We start from the raw sequence: 27,269 nt of genomic DNA on the forward strand, positions 1-27,269 counted from the left end.
AGCCCATTGTAAATCTAGTCAGGAGAATCTAACCTGAATTTAGCTTTTCACTGGTATCAAACTGATCTCTACAATTTAAAAGTGGAGGAGGTTATGATAAGATTGATTTAACAGCCTTCACATTATTCTTTAAAATGCAAACCCTATCTTCCTCCCTATAGCTATCTGTTCAGGAGGGTATTTTTGGTATCTTTGAGGCTTCTGAAGTGCCAGTACACATTGCCAGAAAATAGAGTTAAATCCTGAAATAACTTTAATTTTGCAAGAACTGGTGACTTTTTAAAATGTAATTACTCTATTATTTTTCTTCTCAGAGTTGTTAAGTATTTAAGATGTGCTATGCATGACAACAAAAGCCAACTAATCCAACAGATGTTTAGAGAAATATTGGTAGAGAAATTCTAAAAAGAGAGAGCAGAGACTTTCTTTTCTCAACAGCAGAACTATTAATTTTCTGTGATTTAAAAGCAGTAAATAATCTTTTTGCAAGCAAGAAGGTGGCAAATAGAAACTGGGAAGTGCTCAGGGAGGGATGATCACTTGGTACAAATCAGTTCCTTTGGCTCCACCTGCAGTACATGCAGTTCAATAAGTGTTTTGCCAGAGCAGCTTCACAGTCTGTAATAGGCAAAATCTGTTGTGTAAGCAGTAGGTAAACAATAAACTGCACTTTGCTGTATTTGACATAGTGGATAAGAGAGCCAGTCTTGGCCAAAAAGCAGTATTATCTCTATTTTCCTTTTCTTCACACCATCACATGTGTTGTTCTCAGCATTATCCACTTACTCTGCAAATAATTTGATTTTGAACTATAGTGTGTTTGGTCAGAGATGCATGCAAAGAGGAAAATGGAAATTTTGCGTTTCATTAAGAGTTGCAGAATACTGATTTTTATCTATTCTGCATCTGAAAAATCTTGCCATGTAAAATGTTTTGAATGTATCATACTTGGTTGTTTTTTTCTTTAAATCTGGGAAAGTTGTTTTACCTGTCCAACAGGTTTTCCTTTTGTTTTTTTCTTTACAGGAGAAATTACTATGGTGGAAACTGGGCCAGCTTTAGTTTTTCAGGATTATTGTCCTGGATTAAAGAAAATCAGGTAAAAATTTCCCAAATTGTTTCTTTTGGGCCTCCTTACCATTGAATCTCTGTTGTTTGCATGATTTATTTCAAGACAAATCACCTCCTTGCTTTTGCTCTTTGGTAATTTGACAGATCAAAGAGGTTTGTAGCTCCCAGCTTTGCTGGTTGGGCCTCACCCATCTGGCCTGGCAGCTCTGATGTGCTGCCTTGTCAGTGTGATTGAGACCAGCCTGGTGCTCAGCCACACTTCTGCCTTCTTGAGCTTAAAGAGAAGCAACTGCACCATTGTTTCAGTTCCTTTATGATAATCTGGTCTTTTTATTTCCTCTTGGATTATTTTCCTCTCTCTGATGTTTCAGCCCTTTTGTTTGTCTCGTTTGTATTCAGGTGATTCTTCCTTAGAGGCAGAAAAGTGGGTGCTGGATCCTTCCATTGAAATGTCCTGTAACCAGGACAAAAAGATGAATGCTGATAGTGTATTTTTCAATGACCAAAGTTTATCTGATTCATGGCAGTCCACTAGGAATCTTCCAGGGAGGATATTTATTGAGGAGATGGAGCACCAGGCCTGCATTAGCAAGTGCTGCTCCGTTATTTACAGAAGTGCTCAGAGCCTGTTGGGCCGTAGAAGATGGAAGTTCCTCAGCTCAGCCTCACCCCTGCTCTTTACACTGTGCTGCCTCCTGGCATAAGCAGGGCACTTGCTCAGTGCCAGAGCTTCATGTTCTGTGAGTGTGTTGGATGATTTAGAGATTCCTGTGTGCACAGATTAATCCAATCCCCCAGATCACCAGCTTTTTCCATATGGTTTCCATTCAAAGAGTTTTATCACAGAATCTGGAACTACCCTGGCTGTGGCAAACCTGTCTTTTAGGAGATTGTATTCCAAGTTACATTCAGCTCTCTACTAAAGCCTTTATTTCATTTTACACTGTATTTCAGATTAATAGAGCCAGTGCTGTAGTACAAATGTTGGCATGGTGTGATAAAGTAACCGGCTGTAACTGTTTTAACTCAAAAAACATAAATAGAAAAAAACATTAGGACAGTTAACAGGGTTTTTTTCCCCTTATATTAGATGGTACATATTATTTGTGTCTAGAGAGATTTATAGTTCAAGAACAGCTTGCACAGTACAATATGTAATTTTATACTTGTTCTTTTAAGCAAAAGACAGATCTCAGTGATGAATGTGAGGACTGGAGAAAACTGATCCTTGAGGATGAAGAAGCAATTCCTCTTAGCAGCAAGGATAAAACTATTCAACATGTAGAAGATTTCTGTTTTGGAGAGTAAGTAGAAAAGTAGAAATTCATGAGCAATTTTGTATGCCCAGGGTAAATGCTCATATTGTGCTTTGGTTTTAAGTGTTTCACCATGTGCCATATTCCACATTGTCTCAAAAAGCAGCCCTGGCCTCTGAAATGATCTCATGTCCTTGTGCTTTGTTGAAATCAATTCACTGAAACAACCTGATCCTTCCTAAATGACCTCTCTGGGTGCAGTGGAATTTGTTGGCCAACTTTGTGAGTTTGTGATTTACTTCTGAGCAGAAAACAGAAGTGTTGCATTTAGATATTAGCAGTAGTAGGCAGTTGTGCACTGCCATCAATTAAATTTTTCCATTCTTAATTTGCCTAAAAGCTGCTGTTCTCATAGTCAAAAATTAAACCCCTAAATCCATGTAAAATGAACCACATACAAAAGAACAGCAACACAAATGGACAGCAGTTCTATAACCATGAAATACTTGTGGTGAAATGATAAAGTAATATTTGTCCTTTGTCCTTTTTATATGCAATGAATTTAACTTACTGAAGTTAAATCCACTGAGTATAAATTTAACTAACTGAACTGTGTATTTATTTATTCATTATTTTTTATCTTCTGGATTTTGTACTGAACTGAACATTCTCCAGAATTCCTGAGAGGAAATTCTTTGAGATAGTTCTGTAAATTTAACCTTGAATCCCTTAGAAAATGCCATAGGTAGCTAAATGAAATGCTGACACATCCTCATAAAGAAATACAGATTTCTGTCTGTAAACACCATAAGTAGGGGAAAAAAGGTGTGAATTGCATAAATACAATCTGAAGGTCACAGACTGAGACTCTTCCAAGGTTCAGTGCTGCACAGTAATGGTGCTTGACTGGATTGCAGGTAAAATGTAATGCTTATTTTAAAGCAATAGCACTTGGATATTTTAATTGTCATCCTGTTGTCATAATAAATAATGTTCAGAACCAGGATTAAATCAGATGGAAAGGTTTTGTAGTCTTTTAAATTTGTGTATAATTTTTGACTGATAGCTGGCTCCCAAATGAGTCCCCTGGCACTGAGATTTCACACTTAGAAGTGAGATTATACTTGGGTAAAATTAAGCTTTTAAGCATTCAACTTAGCTCAGTACAGTGCTGTCTGTCCTGGTCATCACCAAAAAAATCCCATTTTCCCCAAGGAACAAGGATAAGATTAATAAACCTGGCAAAGAAAAAGTTCTCCAAAAGAACTTGAAACTTTCTGAGAGTCAATTACTGCATTTCTGACAATTTACATGTTCTGCCTAGATTCTGTTGCTTTTGCTTAACTTTTGTAACTCCTATGAAGTAACCATTAAACATTTATTTTGAAAGAATAAACAGCTGGGTAGCAGTATAATATACACAGTGCAAATCTGAAATGAATGGCCTTAGAACAAAGTGCATCCATCAAAGGGAGAGAATACTGTGTCTACAACAAGCTGGATTGAAAAAAGGCAAATGGCTGAAAAATAAATAGTGAACACCTGTGCTGAATAAATTAACCAGCTGGTTGGCAATTTTTCATTTGACCTATCTGAAGGGGTTGCTGTTACAAGGCATTAATAAGACACATTCATTTTAAGATATTCCTTTGTTAGTACCATTAATTGATGAATGGTGGAAGATAATATTCTAAATTTACACAACAATTTGTCTGCAGATGTATTATTTTTTTCTGAATTAGGAGAAGAATTGTCTGTACAGAAGTTCAATTTTAGTCATTTTTATAGACAGTTCTTACATTATTCAGGGATATTTGGTCCTATAGGAAGGATGTCATGAATTTAGATTATGTACAGTTTTTGGGCTCTCATAAAAACTGTGGAACTGCAAATCATGGAGATTTACCCATTCTTTAATGGGAAGTGAATAGTGATTTAAAATATGTAAATATTTCTGTTACTGCTTTTCAGAGTGATACAGAAAAATACAGTGTATTATGATATGAATCCAAGTTTATTTTGATTTTAAAAAGTAATAATCAAGTATGTTTAAAATAAGATGAACTGTTCATTGAGATTGGGAGACGTTAGAAACAAAACCTTATTCTGAAATTTTGTTTTATAAAGTTTTATAAAGGATGAGTTAAATAAAAGCTTCATTCTTAGTTACTGAATTACTGGTAAGAGCTTTTGCAGTTTTCACAAACACTATGTTCCAAAATCCTAAAACAAACCCAAAATCGAAATAGAACCCTAAAATTTAATTGACTTTCATTTTTCTTTGTAGCAGAGATTACTTTTTTGAACAACATTTGACAAAGTACTTATCTCTTTGATATTTTATAGTTACTTAATGCTGGCAATCTGAAGCAAAAAGACATAATTAATGTACAGAAACAGCCTTGTCTCATTAGTGCTTCCTTATAGCAGTTCTGTATTTCCCAGGGCAATATTTTACCCCAGTCATGAGTTAAGTGCTTCCTGGTGACTGTGCCCAAGCTTGGAGAGCACTTCCAGACTTTTCATGAGTCCATGTGAGCTCCAGCAGTTCATAAATGAGGGGCCATTTTTAAAGGATCCCAGGTTTTTGTTCCTTTTTGAACAGAAATCCTGCTCCCATCTGCAAGGCTGCAGGTGTGTGAGGGAGCATTTTGGTGTTGATGCTGAGCAATTCCTTGATGCTCTGGGAATTTTAACCATCCTGTTAATACTCTGTGTTTGCAGGTCACCTTTAAAATCATAGTTCATTAGTTTTCAGGCAAGATTAAATAGTTTATTCAGTGCATTAATGGCTTGTGGTATAAAGATAAAAAGATAGTTTGGAATTCTTGCTGAACTCCTTTCACTTGCAATGACACTGATTTGATTCATCTCAGTGGTAGTGTAAACTAAACCCAGTTCAAAAGTCCTGCTTCCTAAGGGAGGTGTCACTGAAGTTCAACATAAAACAAGAAGATGAGATTAAAAGTGGAGGGCTGCTTTATAAGGGGAATTTTAAAGAAATGTTGTGGGCAGGAAATGAACTGTGCAGAGTGAATGTAATGTGGGGATGTCCCTCCTGTGAGTGGCTGCCTTCGTGCCCTGTGCATGGATTTGCAGCACTTGCATGACAGCATTGCTGCTTGAAGGACTCATTGGAATGGAAGGGCAGAGGGTCAACAGGAATTTGAAAGTTTTACTTCAGCTTTGCACCCAAGTGGTCTGGTCCTCAATGGCCCTGCTGGGATCATGGCTGCTGAGGAGCTTGGTTGTGTAAAGCTTGTCTGTTTTCTTCAGGACAGTATCCCAGCTTTGTGACCTCAATGCATGTTTGCTTTTCAATTTCATGGGTTTTAATCCCTAGGGAACACCTGATCAAGTTACTGGTTTTATTTCAAAATAGTCCATTTCTGTGGTTGATGTAGCTGTGTATTGTTTCACCATGAGGGCCTTGATTTTCATTTTGAGATCCTTCTAGCTTTTGAGTATATGTAAAGTAAAACCTTAAATTTTTGTTGGTGCTTTTTCTCCTCAATAAAAATAGTCTCTTGAATGATAGCTTTGCAGCCAGAGTTTGTTAGTGGGTGGAATACCTGAATGGGCCAGGATAAAGAAATTCTAATGCTTTTCCTAGAAATACTTGAGGTTTCTGCTCTGGCACTAATTCAAAACTTCAAACAAGTTTTTAAGACTCTTCAAAAAGACTTTTCCCCCCTCTTTTTCCCCTCTGTGTTTTTAATCAGTCAGGATTCAGCTGAAGGTGTTGAAGAAGCTGGTGCACTGCCAAAGCTGCCTGTGTTTGGAGCCCCTGCTGCCCAGGGGGAGTCCCCAGGCCCAGAGAAGGAGAGTCCAGCAGCAGAGGGGATTCCTCTGGTGTCACAGCACAGTCCAGCAGCAGAGGGGATTCCTCTGGGATCACAGCAGAGCCCAGCAGAAGAGGGGATTCCTCTGGGATCACAGCAGAGTCCAGCAGCAGAGGGGATTCCTCTGGTGTCACAGCAGAGTCCAGCAGCAGAGGGGATTCCTCTGGGATCACAGCAGAGTCCAGCAGCAGAGGGGATTCCTCTGGTGTCACAGCACAGTCCAGCAGCAGAGGGGATTCCTCTGGGATCACAGCAGAGTCCAGCAGCAGAGGGGATTCCTCTGGTGTCACAGCACAGTCCAGCAGCAGAGGGGATTCCTCTGGGAGCACAGGAGAGTCCAGCAGAAGAGGGGGGTTCCTCAGGGTTGGAGACAGAGATTCCAGCAGTGGAGAGCCCTGGAGAGGAGCCCCAGAGCTGCTCTTTGGCAGCCAGGGCAGCTGCAGGGGACGGGGCAGGAGCAGCCCCTGGCCCTGGAGCTGCTCCCAGCACGGCAGCAGGCGACTCCGCTCCGCAACCGGCAGAGACAGAAGCTGCACCCTCTGAAAATGCTGCTCAAGAACCAAAGAAAATCACCTATTCTCAAATTGTTAGAGAAGGCAGAAGGTTTAATATTGATTTAGTTTCTAAGGTAGGAATGGAATGACGTTTTTTTGTGTAAGTACATTTAATTTGCTTAAAATGCTGACATTTGTTTTAAAATCCTTCACGTTGAGGCAGCACCTTTGAGGCATAATAGCCACTCTTGAGAATTTAGAATTGTTACCACTAAAACAAATATGAGTCATTTAATATGTGACCTTAAGTGTTCTTGAAATAAATGTCATGAAATATAGCACTTGGGTAGTACAGGCAAAATGTCTCATTTTAAATAGTGCCATTTAACAATTGTATTTTTAAACAAGAAAAAGCAATCTGCATGCAGATTTTTTCTTTTTAAAAAGATAAAAATTGTTTTTTACAGCACAGGGAATTTTTTTCAAAGTTGAATGCTTCACTTTACATATTGTGCCTAAAAAGATTTTTCAAACCTTTGGAAACCAAAAAAGAAACTCTCTTCATGAATTCATTCAATTCTTTGTGAAGACACTGCAAAATCATTATTACAAACTTCATGTTCCAAATATGGATCCCACTTCCTAGCATCCTTGCAATTGCATCTTGAACACCACTCAGTGGGTGGTGGTTAAGCAGATAATGCTATTTTGTATCCTTTTTATACTCTGGCTGTCCCACTGTGGGACATGGTGTTAACTGCAGCAAATCCCAGAAATTCAGACACAAGAGTGGTCAGCAGGGCAAGGCCAGGAGTTTGTGCTGGGGAACATCAGCGTCCCTGTAGTGTCCCTGTTTGTGTCCCAGGAAACCTTTATCCAGAAAGCTCCTGTGTGATCTTGCAAAGTCTGTTCCTCAGGACCACGAGACTTTTCAGTCCAGACAAACATTTTCTGTTCATAGTTACATTTCTGGCCCTCCTGTATTTCATCATATATTTGTAGCTTCTCGAAAGATAATTAAATTATATATGACAGAATCTTAAATTGGGAGGCATGGAATTGACCTGTGCAAAGGTGCCTCTTGCTTCAGGGGATTTGGGGAGCAGCTGGTGAGGATTTTGTTGGGTACTTCACTGATCTCTTCACCCACCAGTTCCTCTCTGCTCCCTGTGCAGTTGCTTTACTCCCGGGGCCTGTTAATTGACCTCCTCATTAAGTCCAACGTCAGCAGATACGCGGAGTTCAAAAACGCCACGCGCGTCCTCGCCTTCCGAGAGGGGAAAGTAGAGCAGGTACCAGAAAATCGTGTGCTGCATGTGTTTCATCTCATCTCCTCAAAGTCAAGAAGCTTTAAATTGGTTTTTTGAGTGGTTTTTTCCTTAATTATGATTCTAATTTAATTTCTGGAAGAAAAGGTGTTTGTATGTGTTATCTAGAAATACAAAAATAAAATCAAACCGAACTAAAATAAGGTTGTGCAGTCCAGCACATTGACATAAATCCTTACCTCAGGCTAACTGTTTAGGCCATGACTGATTGGCAGTTAATTCTTGAAAATTCAGAGATTTTAGGTTTTAAGATTGTGACTAGACTTGATTTGTCTTTGTTACATACAAGAGAAGAAGTCAGTGTGATAATGGCAACAGGAGATACTGGCACAGTTAATACAAACTCTAGTGATTTTCTCTGCAGTTAGAGATGCAAGTGAAGTTGAAGGGAAATTAAAAAAGATTTTTGAATATTCTTATTTTGGAAAATTGGTAACTTTAGTTACAATAGAAATTATGGGAAATAAATATATAAGAAAATAGCTGTAATTGAAAACAGTAATTTGTTATTTAATCAGACTGTTGTTGCTTGATGCTTTTACATTCAGAGTGTAGAAAATATTTGAAATTATTAAAAAATACTTTGCAGGTGCCTTGTTCTAGAGCAGATGTCTTCAACAGCAGGCAGCTGACCATGGTGGAGAAGAGAATGCTCATGAAGTTTCTGACATTTTGTTTGGACTATGAACAGCACCCTGAGGAGTACCAAGGTAGTGTCCCATTGAGCAAGGCCCACTCCCTTCTGAGGGCTTCCCTCAGGGAGGCACAGTTCTGAGAGCTCTCCTGTGTTTTCACCTGGTTTATTTTTACAGATTCATTTTTAAAGTATGCTTTGACCTTTTTGTGACCTTTTCACTTCAGCGTTAAATTCTTCTACTTAAGCACTTGCTCTTCTAGTTCCCACATCATTTATTATTTACATTTTTCTTTAACAGCAAAATTATATATTACAGCAAGGTTGCAAAATGCTTTTTGTCATTTTTAAGTGTTTTCCTCCCTTCCCCCAGGTATTTTTTAAAAGAATGTGATGTATCTGAATTTTCTGGTTTTTTGGATTACTAGGTAAACCTTTACAATGCTTTACAACAAATCAGAATTGGAGAAAATGGAATTTTTTAACTATGAAAGTAAATGTAATTTAATGCTCTTTAGTTGTAAAGGGCAAGTTCAAAGTGCTTTTATCAAGTGTTGGCTTATTTAGATGAGAGGAAATCAGAAGAGATTTGAGCTATAATGTGTGAAGAATAACGAGCATCGGGTCAAAGAGGGAAATCAGCTCAACAGGAGGAAGGTGCTTTGGGCTTGTGCTCCTCAGGGTACAAAGAATGAAGTGGTGTCCTCAGTTCTTGGAGTCTAAAAGTAAATTAGGGAAAGAGAAAAAAATCTGTCAAAAAGAAATAGTGAGGAAAGAGGAGTACAAACATCAGAGAAAATTGTTAAACACATGCAGGAGAAGAACAGTCAGTATCAAGATCTGGTGAGATTAAGAAAAGGAGAGTCTCTAATGAACTCCAGAAAATCCTGAAGGGGGAAAAACTCATTAGGCTGAAGTGGTTTATTGATTACAGGTGATCTCAGTTTGCTGCTGCTGGAAGAAATGGAGGTGCTCAGAGCGAGGATATTGGTGGTATTTAGAAAATTTATTAAGTAAAAAAAGGAGATGCCACATCAATTTTAAATGAATCCATTGATTCATGTACCTAAATAACGTTAGATTTATTTTACTTACAGAGACAGTTAAACAGTTTTTGTTCCTACATTTTAAAATAGCCTGAAAAGTAATTGAGAATATTTTGAGTCAGATTAGGCTAATGTAAAAACTTAAGAAATGTAAAATTGCTCTTGATGAGATCATTACATTCGTGGGAAGGCAGACTTTTAATAGGAAGAGCGTGAAGAATTTTTTTAAAGCTTTTTTTTCTGTAAAATATGGAATTATATAAGAAGCTTGAAGTGAGGAAAACTTGAGAATTTTTTTAGAATGATAAAACAAAAAAAAAGCCCTTGTCACTTTATAACTTTGTGCATGGCTGTACAAAGAACAGTAAGATACAAGATACAAGTAAGATGCTTGTAATAAAGCAGTGGTTGAATCTTGAACAGAATATATAGCTTGATAATATTGGGCTCTGCACTGGGCTCTGAACTAGTTAGGAATTTATCCAGGACTGAAGTAAGAGCAGATCTCTGAATAGGATGGAAGTGTGCTATTGCTTAAATACAATTGTGCCCTGGCAAAAAATCTTTTCATTGTGAAGATGACTAAAGTTTTTCAGAGATGTATCAATGCCAACATGCTTTAAACATCTCCCAGAAGACTTGTGTTTCTTTGAATTTCAAAATGTGCCAGCAATAATATTATTTTAAAGGGAAGATGGAGTCCTTGATCCCTTTCTACTCTCTGTCTCATCCCCATTTGTTTGTTGCAGCAAGTCATCAAATTGAAATAAATATTGCACCTTCTCATCTCTGGATTGTGGCACTGTGTGAGGGCTTCTCTGAGCACAGATACCCAGTCTAGCACTGCAGTGGGGATGCAGCACTCCTGTTCTGGAGTGGTGTAATCTGGGCTCATATTTTGGGTATTTTACAGGACACAGCATCCCATGGCACTTCAGTGGATTTTAGTCCACAGTTTCTCACTTTTCTCTCAGGGCTGGGAAATGGAGTTGGATCAAGTCTAGCAATGAATAGGTGATGCCATTGGAGACCCATAAAGTGGGTTTGTGATATTTTGAAATATTTTAATGGAGTGCTGTTTCTGTTTTCTGAGAACTCACTTTCTGGGAGTAGTTCTTCTAACTTTCATTGATTGGATGATGCATTTTCAACGAGGTGTTTGTTGAAAAACTCCCTTGCTTTTGTTTACTGGAATCACAAGCCCTCAGTGCCTCGTATGCTTTTCCCCCAGCCTACGAGAGCAGCACGTTTGCTGAGTTCCTCCAGACAAGGAAGCTGACCCCCAGCTTGCAGCACTTCATCCTTCACTCCATTGCAATGGTGGCAGAGACTGACAGCAGCACTCTGGAAGGGCTTCAGGCAACAAAAAAATTCCTGCAGTGCCTTGGCCGCTATGGCAACACCCCGTTCTTGTTCCCTCTGTATGGGCAAGGAGAGATCCCACAGTGCTTCTGCAGGTAAGCCTCACTCAGCCAGACACATCCCAAAAATTGTCATTAAGAGGTGTCACTCACCAGGACACTGCTTTGCAACATTTTTCATTGTATTACAGATGCAGCTTGTAGTAGCTGCTGGATGTGGTGGCTGCTGTAAGTTAATAAGTGCTAGGAAATGAGAAAGCCATAATTTAACCCATATGTAGCTGCCCCTTTTTAAATCTGACAGAGGAGACTCAGGGATATCTGTCCAAAAGGGTGACTGTGCATTTGAGTAGGTTAAAAAATTTTGTATGTGAGTCTTCCCTGAAGCTGCAGGAAGATCCATGTTGTCAATTTGTGTTACTAATTAATGCTGAGAATTCATTTACAATTCACAGGTGTATATTTAATAATGAACTGGATTGTTCTGAAAGAAGAGAATGGTGCCATGTGTCCAGTTTACAATTAGATTTAAAACAAACCTTTCTACATCACAGACTTTTATACAAACAGGGCAATTGCTGTGAAATCATGACATGATTTTGTAGCTCTCTCTAGACTGAAGGTTCCAGCTCCTATGAACTGAGCAGCAGAGGAGATCCCATGCAGCTCTGTTTCACTGTGCCACTGCTACATTCTGACATCCCAACCAGCAGCCATATGTTCTCCACTCCTTCAGCCTTAGAAAGCAAGTAAAACAAAAAAGGCCAGATTATTCCAGGATAAAGCAAGATGCCCTTGGGTGGCAGTGCAGTCCCTGCCCTGGCTCCTGAGGTGTCCCTGGCCCGTGGCTCTGGCACAGAGCTGGTGCTTGGTGCTTTTGGGTGCAGAGGGTGGGTGGTTTTCATTTCAGTTGTTTCCAACAGTTCAACTGCCTTTTAAAAGGCTGAGGGGTTTTTTTTTTTCATCTTTGCTTTTGCTGGCAAGCAGCCTTTCCATCTGCTCAATGTGGGTTTAATGTGGTAACCTGTAGGTCTGAAGTAAACATTAGCTCTGTTTAAAAAAGCAGCTTTGCCTGGTGAGGCCAGTTTGTCTGAGTGATATATTTGTTGTACATCAGTCCCTTAAATAGCAGTGCAGGGTCTTACCTGCTTTCTTTGGTGCTGGACAAGTTCTGCTTTTTACATGTGTGCTACTATGAAATTGTGGTTTAGTGCAGGTTGTTGGGTATTCCTGTTGTCTCTGTGATAGATTCCATTTCTCTTCTCCAGAACAGTCCTTAAATTACTGCCAGAGGAATGGCCTCAGCAGCTTGATCCTGCTGGGCTGTGTAAAGGGTGGATGCAGTTCTGTGTTGATGGAAACATTCTGGAATAATTGTGCTCCATGGAATAGAAATGTTATTTGCTACCATCTTTTGTCAGTACCTTTCATCTGCTCCTTGAGCTGTATTTATATGGTGATTTAAAGTGCAGACCTGCATAATTAGGTGATTGAGCAGATAATTTGTGAACAAGAATTGGGCTTAGGTAACTACTCTGCATACAGTCATGCAACAGAACTTGTGTTTCTGGATTTTATGGGTGTCTTTGTGTCTTTCTAGGACTTCATGTGAGGCCAGGTATCTGTATGTGACCAGAGATTAATAAATCACAGTGTTATCAGAGCCATTGAAGTAGTACAATTTTGGCAGTTCAACCTTCCTTGGCTTCAAATATCTGGGGGAAAAAAGTAAATTTAATAATTAAAATTAAAATTTTGCTTGCTTGTTTTCCTCTTTAGATTCTTACCCATGTAATTTTTTCTTATATTCTCAGAATCCCTTTGGCTTAATTATTTTTTATTTAATAACCAGCACATGCAGTTTTCTGATCTGTTACAGCAGTGTATTTCAAGTTAGCAGTAGAGGTGTCTAGAAGTATTATAAATATTCTTATCAGAAAATCATTCTGTGATGACAGGAGTTCTTCAGATGGCCTGAACTTTCTATTTCAGATCACTGGTTGCTGCATTTTAGGGTTTTTTTGCTAAAATGTATAACTTCTACAACAAAGAGGGTATTTTACTGTATGGAGCAAATTAATCTGTCAAACCAAAAAGTAATTACACTTTTAAAAGGTTTGTATTGCAAACATTCTAATACAAAACTTTTTTTAAAAATTGTCTTTTCTTTGTGAGTGAACAATCTAGGAGGCAACCATAATATTTTTGAGATTAATCACAATTTTTAAAGGTGTTCTGCCCTCAGGACTGTGTCTTGCTCAGAGTGAGCTGTGTCTGAAGAATGCTGCTGGGGCTGTGGAGTAAAGAGGCAAAGCCAGAGCCTATAGATCACAGCCTGCAGCTTTTATCACCAGCTTATCAGGGGAAGGTGTCACCTGGCCTGTGATTTCTAACCACTGTTCTATATTCTGCTTTAATGTAAACCTCTTAAGCGTTTCTTGCAGCCAGTTACACTGTGTGTTCTCATCAAGGCTACTGTTATAAATGGCACACATGCATATTGATGGAATGAGTCAAAGACATTTGGAAGTCACATCCTTGCATCCCAAATGAATCCTGCATAAACACCACAACCTTTTGGAGCTGCTGACGACACTCCAGTGAGCAGGAGCACTCTTCCTTCTTTATTGGTTTAAGCAGGGATGGTTTAGGAGAGAAAATTAAACTTTTATATCACTGTAATGTACATCCCAATATGGTGAGGTACAGATGGGAGGTTTCTGTCTCCATCAATTGAAGTTGTGGAACAAGGAAGGTCATTGGGAGCCTCCTGCTCTCCTGAGCTGACAAAAAAAAGCAAAACTTTTGGCCCTTAACAGCTTCCTTTGCTTTCTTTCTTGGTACAAAACTGTTCTGACTCTTCCTTTCTGATGATGTAGCAATAGTCTGGTGTTAAGTACAAGTGAATATAATAATATCTCATTCTTGAGGAAAATCCAAATAAGCTTTTACATCTGCTGCTGTGTTTGCTTTGTGAACACACTGAATTTGGGGCAGAGCAGGCAAAGTTTCACTTCAGTTTGGTTTCAGATTCTTTCCTCTGGACTCATGCAGATATGGACATGCCAATGGAATTGACTTTATGAGAAGCAGTAGTTATTTCCCATGTGAACTTCTAGAGGGAATTAGTGCCTGTCCCCTGTGTCATGTCACAAAGGTTCTCCAGGGACACTTTGTGTCTCTTGTGTCTTTGTTATCCAAAGAATTGAATTATCCAAAAGCTGACAGAGGCAGCAGGTGCTGGAATATCCTTGGCTGCTTGGCCAGAGGAGCTGGTGATCCCTGACTGTTATGGGCAGTTGGTTAATGAACAGACCTGGAGCTTTCCCATTGTGTATTTGGTGGACAGTGTCACCCTTTGTAAGAGTTCCTACAGATTCTGGCTGAAATTGTAATTTCTGTCTCCGTGACAGTGACAGCAGTAATTTAGTGATGGAGGAAAGATCTGATTAAGACACTTCCATCTCTTTCAGTGCCCATATTTACAGGAAGATTAAGAGGCCAGGCTGAGATAAGATGGATAGTGTGATTGATTCTGAGGGTTCCTGTATATATTTAAAAATGAATAATCAGTTTTACCTTTACATGTGCACTATTATCTGCTAGAGATGTCAGAGCTTCTGGGGTAGTCTCAGGTCCTTTAAAATTCCCAATTATGTCCCTTCCCCAATCTAGGAAGGTTTTAGTGGTCTGAAATCAAGACTGGACTGCAATAATTTATTAAAAATTGGGCACACCATGTTTTTCAGCTAAATCTATACATAAGTATTATGTCTCTGCATGTTAGCAAGATGCAGAACTTTTCTGTGTGTAAATTGCATGATTTAGCATGTTAATGAGAAATTAATGAGAAATTCAATCAATGTGAATTCCTGGTGACAATCAGGTGTGACAGATTTGAGTGTCAGCACATGTGAAACAATCACAGGTGATTTAAAAATCATAGTGAGGTATGAGTTCAGTCCTCCATTTCAAAATACCTAATTTTCATACTTATCTATCTCTTATTACTTATAATTATTCCATTTCTTTGGATCAGAAAATATAATTGGAATTACTGACAGCGTATCACTATTCCTTGAGTTGTACTGAAATACTGAATAGTACCAGTAGCTGCAGTGCTGCTTTCCTCTTAATTGTTTTCACTTGCATTTCAGGGAAATAATAAAACTTCAAATATAGTTTGGCCTTAAAGACAAACTTGATATATTTCTTCTCACTTTGTTGGCAGATGAATGCAAAATGGGCAAGCAGAGTTAGCAGGATTGTTTGTAGGAACAGTTGTTTGTTTTTCCCTCTAAGGAGAAACTCTTTCTTGGGATAAACATGAGGGAAGTGAGATAATCCATCATTCTGAGACCTGTTCACTAGTGATGGATGGATAGATTGGTAAAGTAACTCAATAATCTTCATTTTTTTCAGGTTATTCACAGATCAGTGAGCCTTGTCGTTAATACAGCTGTGGAATGCTTTTGTGTCCTTGCCCACAGTATTTCTCAGAATTTGACAGGAAAAGACTTTTAATTTGGAAATAACCTTTGTTGTAAAATGCATTACGTGGATGAAACTTAGAGAATACCTTCCCATTTTAGATTTTATCTTCTGAGTGAGTGTTGTCAATTCTTTGTTTAAAAAATTACTTGCAAACATGAGAGCTGTTCTGCTCCTTGTTATTTCTGACTAGAAATTGTGTTCTGCAGGAGTTTATACCTGGTGAAGGCCTTCAGCCATTAGAATCTATCACATGGGATGCTCTCAATCATGTGGATGCTGTCAAAGTGTATTGATTTCCCATCCCTAACTAGGCAGGGAAAAGTTTTCAGTCAAGAAATTGTATTGTCATTGTCCTACTCTCATTCTTGATCATCTTGATCCATTTTAAAAACATATTTGGAACCTAAAAGCACAAAATACAAAATGTTATTGTGAGATGGCTTTTTCAGGGTTTAATAATTAGGGTAATGGTGATAATAGGAGGGAAATGTATCTTGATATATTATTTGGAATTACCTCTTACCAGTCCCTTAGCAAGGGAGTTCCTCCCTGGTTGTGTGGGGATGTGCAGGTTGTGCCTTACAGGGTCTTCCTGAGAATTCTCACTCAGACATGTGAATATTTGCAGCATTATCAGGAGAGCTGTGGAAATGACAGGATTGTTTATTACTGGAGCAAATCTGAGATGAGGAGGCAAATTGCATTTAGCAGAGTCCTTTTTCATTAAACCAGAAGACAGAGAAAGGTACCTTCCTAAACATGACAGAATTAGTAAAATGGCCTTGAATTTCATTGAGGGTTAAGAGAACTGGAATTTTTGTGTCTTTTCTGGAGGCAGAGAACACAGAAATGGGTTTTAGAGCTAATGTTCAGTGACTGCTCCCAGTGCCTGGCTTTTGTGCCTTGCCCTGCAGTCCTGCTCTCCCCAGCCCCTCTGGGAGGGCAGAGCTGTTGTGTGATTGCAGCTCGATGACCTTGGCTGAGGAGCAGCTGCTTCTCCTGGAAGGTCCCTGGGGTTTGGAGCCAGCTCCTTCCACCTCCCCAAGAGGAGCCTGGGAGTGCCTCTGCACTTCCTGCCCTCACAGCAGCACAGAAACAGATGGACTCTTCTATTCCCTTTTTCTTTTTTCCTCTCCAGCTCTGTAGCAATTTCTTACAGTGGCCACAGTGCTTTAACCACAATTGCTAGGCCACTTAAACACATTGCCTGATGGTTTCTCACCTAACCTTCATAGAAATCATCAGTTTCTTGAGTGTAGAATCCCAGAGAATGATGCTTAACCTTGATTCACTAAAGAGTAGTGTTAATTGCAATATCATTGAAAAAATGAGGTTGATAATGTGGTTAATTTTAAGAAACAGCACTTTTCTATTGTGACAAGAGTCATCAGGAACATGGCACTTTTATCAGCAATAAGCTGCTGGTGCTGCATTTGTTGAAATTACTAATTACTAGTTGAAATGAAAAGACAGATTAAACATGGTCTCTTTTTTTGTCAACAGAATTTCCTCAGCTTTAGAAACACCCTAAGAAATCTACACTGGCACAAAGCAAGGCTGAAGTATAGGAACATAAAAATATATTTTATAAATTCAGATTTTTATTGCATTATCTTCTTACATTTGAATTATGGAAATGGAATTGGGATCTTGGGCCTGTAAAAGGCAGCAGCGACTTCCCCAAGCCCAAAACTTGTACCTCACATAATAGGAACTCAAATGCTAAAACTCCTGGAATAATTGTACTGCAGTGCAGTGTGGTCATTCAGAATCCATGAACAATAAATACCAACCCTTGCCAGACTCTGATGAAACAGACTTAAATTACCCCTATTTTGTAATTGTGGAGAGGAGAAGTGCACAGAGGCTCTGTGTAGGGTCAGTGATCAGTAGCTGGAGCTTTGTGCTCTAAACCAAACCAAGCCCAGCAGTTTTTATCTTGTCTGTTTTACTGGCAGTGTTCACTACCAGAATATTTCACAGGATGTGAGTGGGTATTTCTGTATATGCAGTCTAAATCCCACACAATCAAAAGGAGCAATTTCTTAGTTTTAAAGTTAAATTTGGTACCCCAGCAGCGCCATTCCAGCTCCTCTTCCTGCAGCATTTCCCAGTCCCAGCCTGGGTTCCCAGAGGGAGGGGGAGATCTGGGGGTAGAAATCATCTCACCTTGGGCTCCAGGCTCAAAGTGCAGTTTGTGGGTGAGCTGAGTGCTGGGGGGAAGTGCAGGAACTTTGGCATGGGTGTAGGATTGTCGTGTTGCTGATGGATTTAAACCATAGGCTGCTTCTCTGATCTTACAGGACCTTTTTGAATTTCACAGGAATAATGAACACAGCCTGCAGGAAAAAGTCAAAATATTTGACTCTTCATCTGCTTCCCTAAGCATTTCTGTCACATCTTTTCCTTTCCATAGCTCTCCAAATGCCAGGACAGTTCAGGATGACATTGATTATTTTTTTATTAGTTTTTTGGTGCTTTTTTTGGGGGGGGTGGATTTTTGGTGTTGCCCAGGTGGATGCACACACCAGGTTTTGACTTTGGCATGGGAACTATGTGTTGGGAGGATCAACCATCATTTTTTGTAGCTGCAGCTATTTTATTTATTTGATTTGTGTCCACTCTACCTGTTAATGTTTTTGGAACACAGCAGCACTGGAGGAAAGGCTGACATTCTAGGGGCCTTTCAGGAAACAGACTTTACATAAGAACCAGGTCACAGCTTGCTCTGTGTGTTAAAATAAACTGAAAGAGAACAATTCATTATCTCAGCACTTGCCATGTTCTTCTTTGATCTTTCTCCAAAGCTTGCAGTGCTGTACATGGAGTATTCAGCTTTAAGGAGAGAAGCAAGTAGTTTTTACTATAGAAAAAATGCAGTTAAAAAATAGTCAATTTTTAAATTAATCACAACGTGCATTTTAGAAAGCAGAGGACAAATTACATGCTAGAAATAAAAACTAGATTTTGGTGTAAAATTATTAGATACAGTTTTAAAATTCTTTCAGAGTGAACTAAGGTTAAGTCTGTAATGTGAGTGTTTTTGTGGTATCTCAGTGTTGGAAATGGAGATGTCAAATGGAGAGACATTCTATTTTTGTTCAATTAATATCACAGAGCATTACATCAAAGCACTAAACTCCTCTTATATCAACAGATGCAGCAACCCTGCAGCCTATTTCCTCTCTTGTTACATTAGTGTTTAATTAAAGAAAACAACTAGTTGGAGGCAGTTACTTTCTGTGAAATGTAATGAAGATTTATTTTGTAAGTGACCTTCACTGTATTAGCTGAATCAGTAATCAGTAAAATTAATAGAATAATCAAATTATATACAAACTCATAAATCACTGCGAATATGCTGTCAAAAATGCAGCTTTTAATATGTCCTATTGTTCCACAGCTGTATTAGAAATTGCAGCTGCTGATTCCTGCCTTGATGGGGTCTGAAATGGCATTTAAAGGCTGTGTATGATGGAAGGCTACCAGGCCAGAAATTTTCACAACTGTTAATTTAGCTGTAATATGATTTGATGTCAGCAGGCCAAAGTTGAAGCTGAGTACAGTGTTGTTGCTATCTTTCAGCAAAACTTGAATTATTGGTGGAGGCAGTGGCCAGTTAATTAGAGTAATATCAGTTTAAATGTCTGTCATTTGGGGTTAATGCTATCAAAGAGTTGCCATGTACTTCAAGTGCAGTCAAATCATCTTGAATAGCCCATTGTATCAAAGTAATGCCAGCACAATGATTTTTCTTTGCCATAGATTATTGGGGTGCCATTTAGTTGAATATTTCAGTTTCTGTATTTAAATAATTTTGGCAAGTCCTTCCTAGCTGTGTCATTTTTCATGCTAGGCTGTTCTAATAGGTGTTTTGGCTGTTTGTGATTGTTCAGCAACACAATCCAAATTCCTTTCCATTTTCATTTTAAAAAAGAACTTTTCTGCTGGCCTATGAAAACTGGTCATGCCCTCATCCCCTGGATAGCAGGCTACTTTTGGAAAGAAATAATTCACATTTTTGTGCAGCCAAGCAGCAAAGTTCTTTCAAAGCACACTGGAAAAATAAAGTGTGTATATCAAAACCCCCTGGCTGTGGTTGAAGGAAAACTGTAATTAATGTTTTTAACTAAGGAATCCAGTTCTAGTGAAGTTAATAGTGCTATTCTTAAATGCAAGATATGAGATCAGCTCCTCTGAGTTGGTTTGAAAGATGCTGATGGCTGCTGTGTCAGGCAGGAAGGAGGCTGTGGATTGCAGCATCAGAGATAATAAACCCATAGCTCTAGGTTCTCTAGGAGTTCTTCAGTGGATGTTTAACCTGTGGTGCATCCTCAACAACCTCCAAACAGCCAAGGCTGGGATTTTTGGGATGTATCTCTGGTTTTCCATGAGGAGCAGGGCTGTTTTTAGGGAACTGGGTGTTCCAGGTGTCCTGTGGTGCTGACAGCTCCTTGGGCTGTCCCTGTCCTGCAGGTCAGAGGGGGTTGTGGGCCTGGCTGTCTGTGATCTGCCTCATCTGACACTAGAATGACAGAATAATGCCAGTTTTGCAAGTTAGGTTTGCAAAGTGAAAGTTTCCAAGTTTGTCACCTGTGAAGAGATATCAAAATGCTTTCACTTCAAAATCACAGAATCAGAGACTGGTTTGGGTTGAAAGAGACCTTAAAGCTCAACAAGTGCCACCCCTGCCATGGGCAGGGACACCTTCCACTGTCCCTGGGTGCTCCAAGCTCTGTCCAGCCTGGCCTTGGACACATCCAGGGATCCAGGGGCAGCCACAGCTGCTCTGGACACCCCGTGCTGGGGTCTGCCCACCCTCCATATATCCAATCTAAACCTACCCTCCTTCAGTTTAAGGCTGTTCCCTCCCCTTGTCCTGTCCCTCCATCTCTTGTCCCCAGTCCCTCTGCAGCTCTCCTGGAGCCCTTCAGGCCCTGGCAGGGGCTCTGAGCTGTGCCTGGAGCTTCTCCTCTCCAGGTGAGCCCCCCCAGCTCTGCCAGCCTGGCTCCAGCCCTGTGCCAACTCCGTGACCCCCTCTGCACTCCAGCAGCTCCACATCTTGCTTCTGTCAGTAAATCAGTGTTACCAACACCTCAAAGCTTTGCCTTGCTGAGCACTCAGACTGATTGCAATTAGCAGAGCTGCACTAATTACCTCTGTTTCCCTGTTGCAGGCTGTGTGCTGTGTTTGGGGGGATCTACTGCCTCCGTCACGCCGTGCGCTGCCTGGTGCTGGACAGAGCCTCGGGCCGGTAAGGGGCACCAGGAACTTCTGTTTATACACAAAACACAGGTGAAAAATGTCTCAAGTCAATTGAAAAAAAAATGATTCTTCTGAGATCCTCCTTGGTATTAATAACACATCAACCTTGATTAAAAGTAATTTGTGTATAGGTCCTCCAGAACAAGGAAAGTGGGTCTAGGATATAGAAACTAAATTAATTTCCCTGTGATATTACTACAGCTCCTGATCACCCAAGCTTGGAAGACAAATCATTTCAGCTGCCGGGGGGCTGCTGATGAGTGATGTTAGTTTTCCTTGTGGCCTTACCTACTCTAATTGATTTTCATCAGATGACAACAAAGCCCTCTGTTATTGCATTTTTAAAAATGGAGCTCACCTAAAGACTCATCAGATTAATCTTTGCTGATAATGCATGTCACTCCAAGAGAAAAGACTTTAATGAGTTTGTAGGTAGATTGTTGTCATAAACTATGCTGCCCTCTTATTCCAGAATAAATTCTTCTACAACAATATCAGGCCTGTAGGCAGGCTTAAAGTTGAGCTAAGAAAAATCAACGCAGAGTTTTTTCCACAGTGGCATTTTTCACACCTCTGTAAATTACCATATTTCTGTTATACACATTTTATTAGGTATTAGTCTAACTGCAGGCTTTGGCTGTCCCAAAGACTCTGTTTGCAGCTCAGTGTGTATAATTGAAAACTCCAAGATGTTTTGTAGAAAATTTAGAGAATTAATTTAGAAATGATGTAGTACCAATGCATTAGGAGAATGAGCAGTTAAATGAGGGGGTGTGGGTTTACTTCCCAGTTGCTCTGCAATTCCTGGAGCACAGTCCTTGTAGCTGCATTTGCCACATGGTCAAGTAGTAGCTGTTTTCCCTGAAATTGGATAAACTCCAGATTTTACCTTTCTGCCAGTTCCTGAAGATTCTGGAGCTCATTGCACAATTGTAGACTTTGAATGTACATGTGCTTCAGCAGGTGTGTTCTTCAAAATGCACAAATCATATGAAAATTAAACTGTGCCCCTTTCAGGAACTGTTAGTTATTTTAACAGTGATATTTGAACTCTTGCTGTAGGAAATTTTTTTATTCCAACAGTGTTTAAATGCTTAAATTGCTCTTGCAGGGGGACAAAGCTTTTGGTTGGAAGCAACTTCCAAACCCCACTCTGTGCAGGTCTTAACTGGTCAATGGCACTGCTTGCCCCTGTTTCCAGCTTCTCCTGCACATCCTGAAGACTTTGAAATCAATGTTTTCTTTGTAAGGTTATCTGTGTTGCAGAAGAGCTGGAGTGCTGATTTTCCATTAACCTACCTTTATGTTTTGAATATAGTTTAAAAAAAAACCAGCACAAGTGTCTTTTTTTAGGCTGTTTTTGGGGTTCACTTGTGCCATTTTAGAATGATAGATTTTTGAGGAGCAGAATTATTGAAATACTTCTAAAGATTTTACCAGACTTTCATTACTCCAAAAACATTGAGCTTTTAATAATGCCATTATCTGATAGTGAATACGAAGGAGCACAACACATCCAAGATATCCATTTCCTTTATCTCCTGTTTCATTCTTGCTGTTATCTCCTTCCTCACTGTGGATTCCCCCCCTGCAGCAGCTTGTATTTCCTCTTGACTTTGGGCTTCAGTGTTTTGCCTAATAAAAATCAGCTATCAAGTTGTTAATGAGGCTATTTATGAGTTACTGAGCTTTTGAGTCAACAGACCATTAATAGTAATTGGTAAGAGGCAAATTCATATCTGGTTGTCAGTGCAGCTGGCTGGGTGCTTGCAGAGGCAGCTTCCCCAGTTACAGATGGCTCACTCAGCACTGCAGAAATGCATTGTGCAGTGCTCATTACCACTTTATAGCTCCTTTCACAGCTCTCCAGGCTGCATCCATGCCTTGAGGCAGGGATTTTTTCTCTATTTTAAATATTCCTGGTTTAGCACATAAGGAAAATGCATACTTCTACCTACAGCCTTGATTTTCTTCTAAATTTTTTTTGTTAGAGTTTAATTAAAAGTCTCAGAATATCACCAAAGTTTATTCCAGCATTTTTCTAGACGTGGCTAACATTGCTTTTTCACATTTTCCTACCCATGCCTGTATCTACAGAGAACAGTAGATTTTATACCCAGCTCTACAATTATTTTTAACCTTTTTCTGTAGGTCTTTTTATAATTTTTGAAAATAAGATTCAGGCAAGACAAGGTGAAAGAACAGAAATTTTAGACATCCCTATTTTAAGGTTTTAGTAATGCACTTGAAAATATCTGGGTTTTATGTATGGTAAGAGATCTGCTGTTTTAATAAGTTTGTAGAACATCCTGAGTTCTTGGTCGAACTGTGATGCTCTATTAGAAAATAAAAACCACATTGTATTTCTGAGGCTGAGGAAAAAACCCAAATTTAATGTATGATAATGTTGTTTTTCTGTGTTTATTGTGTGTCACTTTTTTGGGTGCATGTAAAATTTCATCATAATGGTGGGCATTTTATATTGATCACAATTCACATATGTTTCCAATTGCATAATTCTGTCTCAAAATGGAAGAGATGTGATAAATGGCCATTTATACATCTGTGATAAAAAGATAGAGCAAACAGGCAGTAATTTACATATCTGCTGAAATACTGCAGCCTGGCTTTGTCAGTGCTGCTGAGTCCATTTCAAGGATGTCGCCCTTAGTCCATTAGTTTGGATAATGAGCCCTATAAAGTACATTTATAACTCGTGGCACTGCAAGGAGATGGATTCTAATTTTCATCCTTTTATCCAGACACATTGAAAGAAGGTCAATGGAGGGTTGGCTGTGATTCATTGTCGCAACACAGATCAGATGACAGAGACCTGATAATGTCAGTGCAGGAGTGTTTGCTGCATGTGGAAGCACTACTTGAAAGAAATCTTCTCAGCATCACCCTTTGAAGTAAAGTGGGACTGAAATGAAAAGCTCTCTCTCTCTCTCTCAGTTTAAAATCTTATCACACATATGACCTGCTGCTATTCCTGAACAAAGGAGAGGAAACAACACTTAGCAGGAAAATAAAATGTGTCGTTGCTTTTGCTGGCTTTGAGTGATGCAACATGACATTTAATCAACCTTTCCCCTTCCAGAATGTTTGGGGGGTGGTGGGGAAATTGTTTCATAAACAATAAGAAAGGTTATAATTAGAAATGAGCTGCTGCAGCTCGACTTCCTTGTTTATTTGCAGTATTCAAATGAGAGCTCCAGGATGAAATCACTGGGATTAACAGTTAGGAAAACCTTGTTCAAGTTGCAAGTGAAACACACATGGGCTAGGATTTGAAACTGAAGAATGTTGGATGTCAAACAGTGCTTGTACTGTTGTCAGGTACCTGTTGAATTTGAAAATAGGAATATATGTAGGGACCAGATGCCTGGGAGGTCAGCATTTGAAGTCAGTGTTACAAAAACATGTTTAATAGTCATAAACCTATTACATTTACAGATGAGGACTGTGTGTCTCCTTTTCCAATTCTCATCTCAGGTTATAGGAACAACTGGTTTACCAGAGCTGGTGGAGCTGATTGCTGTTACCTGTTTAGATTGTTGGGTTTGTAGATCATTATAATCACAGAAGCTGACAAATAGCTTGAAGTTACAGAAATTGTTCATTCCTAAGGCATAACTTGCATGTCAGGTATTCCACAGATAAAGCTGCACTATGATAAAAAGATAAATCTGTACATGATCTCTGGCTCAGGCATTGTGTTCTTTTGGATGTTTCCCTGTGCATGCACACATGTGTATGTGTGTGTGAGAAAATTCACTGCTTGAAGTGAATTAAATCACTGTGTGTTAAATTGTTGGAACACTGATAAAGTTATTCAGAAAAGTTTAATTTTTAAAAATGGTGTCATTTTCATGCCCCAAGAAAAAGTCCAGTAAAGCTAATTTGCTTTATTTATTTATGCAGTAAATGTTCTGACAGTGTAGAAGAGAGCACAGATCATGGATATAGAATCAGCAGCAGAGGTGCCTTTACTGAGTATCTGTGGGCAGCCTCCTTTGTCTCATATGCATGATGTAGCTTCATACATAAGTGAAGTTTGTCCTTTCACAGAGAATTTTCCCCCTTAAAATCTGAAATTTGTCTTCTCATTTAAGCTCACTGAATGGGTTCATTTCTGTGGTTTGCATTTCTGTCCCACTTCTATTTCTGTCCTTGTTCTATGGAGAACATTTGTGTTCTTAAAACACCAGGACTCAGTTAATCCCTTTGTGTGTCACTGAGAGATAAAGGGTGTATTTAGTCACAGAGCAACTCACTCTTGGAACAGTCTGATGCACTCATTTGTCAGGGAGCTTGCCCAGATCTCCTAAGTTAATTTGCTATTTAATTTGTCAAATATTATTGTCAAAACAAACTTGGTTTAGGTGAAGGTGTCTTTCTGATAGAAAGAAACCCCACTGCAATGGGGTAGTACCTCCAGAATAATTTACAATTTTATTTTAACATATTATGAGGAGAGAAATGTAGAGCTAAATGCCAGTGCTATAAGCTTTTATTTTCTGTAAAAAGTGATCAATTTATTAAAGTTGGGATGTCATTATCTATATTGGCATTGTGTGTGTAAATGCATATACACCAGGTAGAATGTGTCAGTCCAGGATTTGGTGATCAGTTGAATTGGTTTAGGGTTTCACATGTTCAAGAAATACATAGCTAAATTTAATGAAAGATACAAATATTGTACTGTATAATTCAATTTTAACAACTTATGCATGCTTTTGTTACCTACCAAAATTTCTTACTATGGTTTGTTTTTTTTTATACAGGTGCAAAGCTGTTGTGGATCACTTTGGACAAAGAATAAGTGCCAACTATTTTATTGTGGAAGACAGTTACCTCTCAGAGAGCACATGCACAAATGTGTGTTACAGGTATGTGGTAAAACAAAACACACAATTTCTTTAAATAACGGTGTGTGAAGTACCCTGCAAGTTAAATTGAGGAGCCTCCTGTCCACTCCTTTATTTTTGCAGTACAGTTCAATTCTGTGCAAAGTATTTCTCTATTAACTGGAGGATTTACTGTATACTTTCTATAGTCAGGTTTTCTTCAGTTGTCATTGAAATCAGATTCCCCCTTTCCATATAACAAATCCAAGAGCTCTAAATATGTTGGGAATTTCATATTTGCTAAAATGTGTTTGGAAGGTGAAGGTGCCAGTTGCTGTCCCTGCTTTAAATTTGTTCAGCTTTAGACAAGTCCTAAACTTCCTTGGTTTCTGTGATTTGCTTGGTGCTGCAGAAACCCTGGGCTTGTCCTGCCTCTGTCAGAGCAGGGCAGGGAGGATCAGCAGAGCTGTGAGGGTAGGGCAGGATAACCCTGGGCACTGCAGGAGCACAAAGTGCAGTGAGGAGTGAGCTCCAAAAACCCTGAGCACAAAGTGCAGTGAGGAGTGAGCTCCAAAAACCCTGAGCACAAAGTGCAGTGAGGAGTGAGCTCCAAAAACCCTGAGCACAAAGTGCAGTGAGGAGTGAGCTCCCCCCTGCTGCATTTCCCCTTCATCCCAAGGCTCCTGTGCTGCTTCATGTGCTGCTGCTAATCCTGAGCAAATAGGCAAAAGAACTTTTTAAAAAGCAGAAGGAGGCTGTTTGATCCAATTGCACAGATTCATTTATTCATCACCTGTTTTGGTCATTGAAAATACTACATTGGTGTTCCAGGTGTGTTTCTGCTTCAGCAACAGGCAAAATATCCCACTAAGAGTCATAGTAATGAGGGTTAGATAGTGACATGGCCCTGGTATTACCAAAACTATGATTCTGAATTGCTATTTTTACATCTTTGTTTTCATTTTGCAGTATTGAATTTATTATATCATTATTTTTGCATAATTCTTTTATTGAATTGCAGGCAGATCTCCAGGGCAGTCCTCATTACAGATCAGTCTGTACTGAACACAGACTCAGAGCAGCAGGTACACACCAATTCTGTATCACTTGTCTTTCCCTCTGGCTTTGGCAGCTCAGGCCCTGTGTTAATATTTAGTTGTTGGTAGGAATTAAGTCATTAATTCAGTTTTGGTTGTGCTTGAATCAAGATCTTTAGTCAGCTCTCTGTACTGGTAATTGTTTCATTTGTTTTAGTGTCTATAAAACTATTACAAATTTTAGTTCAGTTTAGTTCAATGGCTGGGATTTTCCTACTTGGTTCTAAACTGCTGTCTTTAATTTTAATTTTGCTTGCTTTTTAATAAGCTGTTACCCTTACTATTCTGTTAATTATGTATATTGTCTAAACTTTGTTCAAAGTTCCTTTGTTTTTCTTAAACGTTCCTTTCTGCTGTTTGAAGTTCTCATTGTTCACTTTAAAATGCATCTGCTGTGTCAGTCTTTGCAGTTCTTCATTTTAGAGCATATTAATCAGAGTTGTGTTTGTTCTGTCATAGTAAACTAGAAAACCAAACTGTAACTGCATTTCTTTTGACCTGTGGTGAGGATGGTGGTGCTGTCACATCCAC

General features: G+C 39.2%; 1 protein-coding gene across 1 annotated transcript in view; it reads left to right on the top strand.

Moving 5' to 3' along the window:
* Window positions 1-27,269, top strand: part of CHM (CHM Rab escort protein) — a 52,935-nt gene that overhangs the window by 15,559 nt on the left and 10,107 nt on the right. The window contains exons 3-11 of the mRNA XM_071442180.1: window positions 1,027-1,099; window positions 2,251-2,375; window positions 6,050-6,797; window positions 7,839-7,955; window positions 8,581-8,701; window positions 10,903-11,128; window positions 20,703-20,780; window positions 25,579-25,683; window positions 26,663-26,726. Of these exons, the coding sequence (XP_071298281.1) occupies window positions 1,027-1,099; window positions 2,251-2,375; window positions 6,050-6,797; window positions 7,839-7,955; window positions 8,581-8,701; window positions 10,903-11,128; window positions 20,703-20,780; window positions 25,579-25,683; window positions 26,663-26,726 (1,657 nt within the window). The remainder of the gene's footprint in view (window positions 1-1,026; window positions 1,100-2,250; window positions 2,376-6,049; window positions 6,798-7,838; window positions 7,956-8,580; window positions 8,702-10,902; window positions 11,129-20,702; window positions 20,781-25,578; window positions 25,684-26,662; window positions 26,727-27,269) is intronic.

Source organism: Agelaius tricolor, unplaced genomic scaffold (genome assembly GCF_023055355.1).
Source record: "Agelaius tricolor isolate 1412-34295 unplaced genomic scaffold, bAgeTri1.0.p SCAF_17, whole genome shotgun sequence".
Lineage (NCBI taxonomy): Eukaryota > Metazoa > Chordata > Aves > Passeriformes > Icteridae > Agelaius > Agelaius tricolor.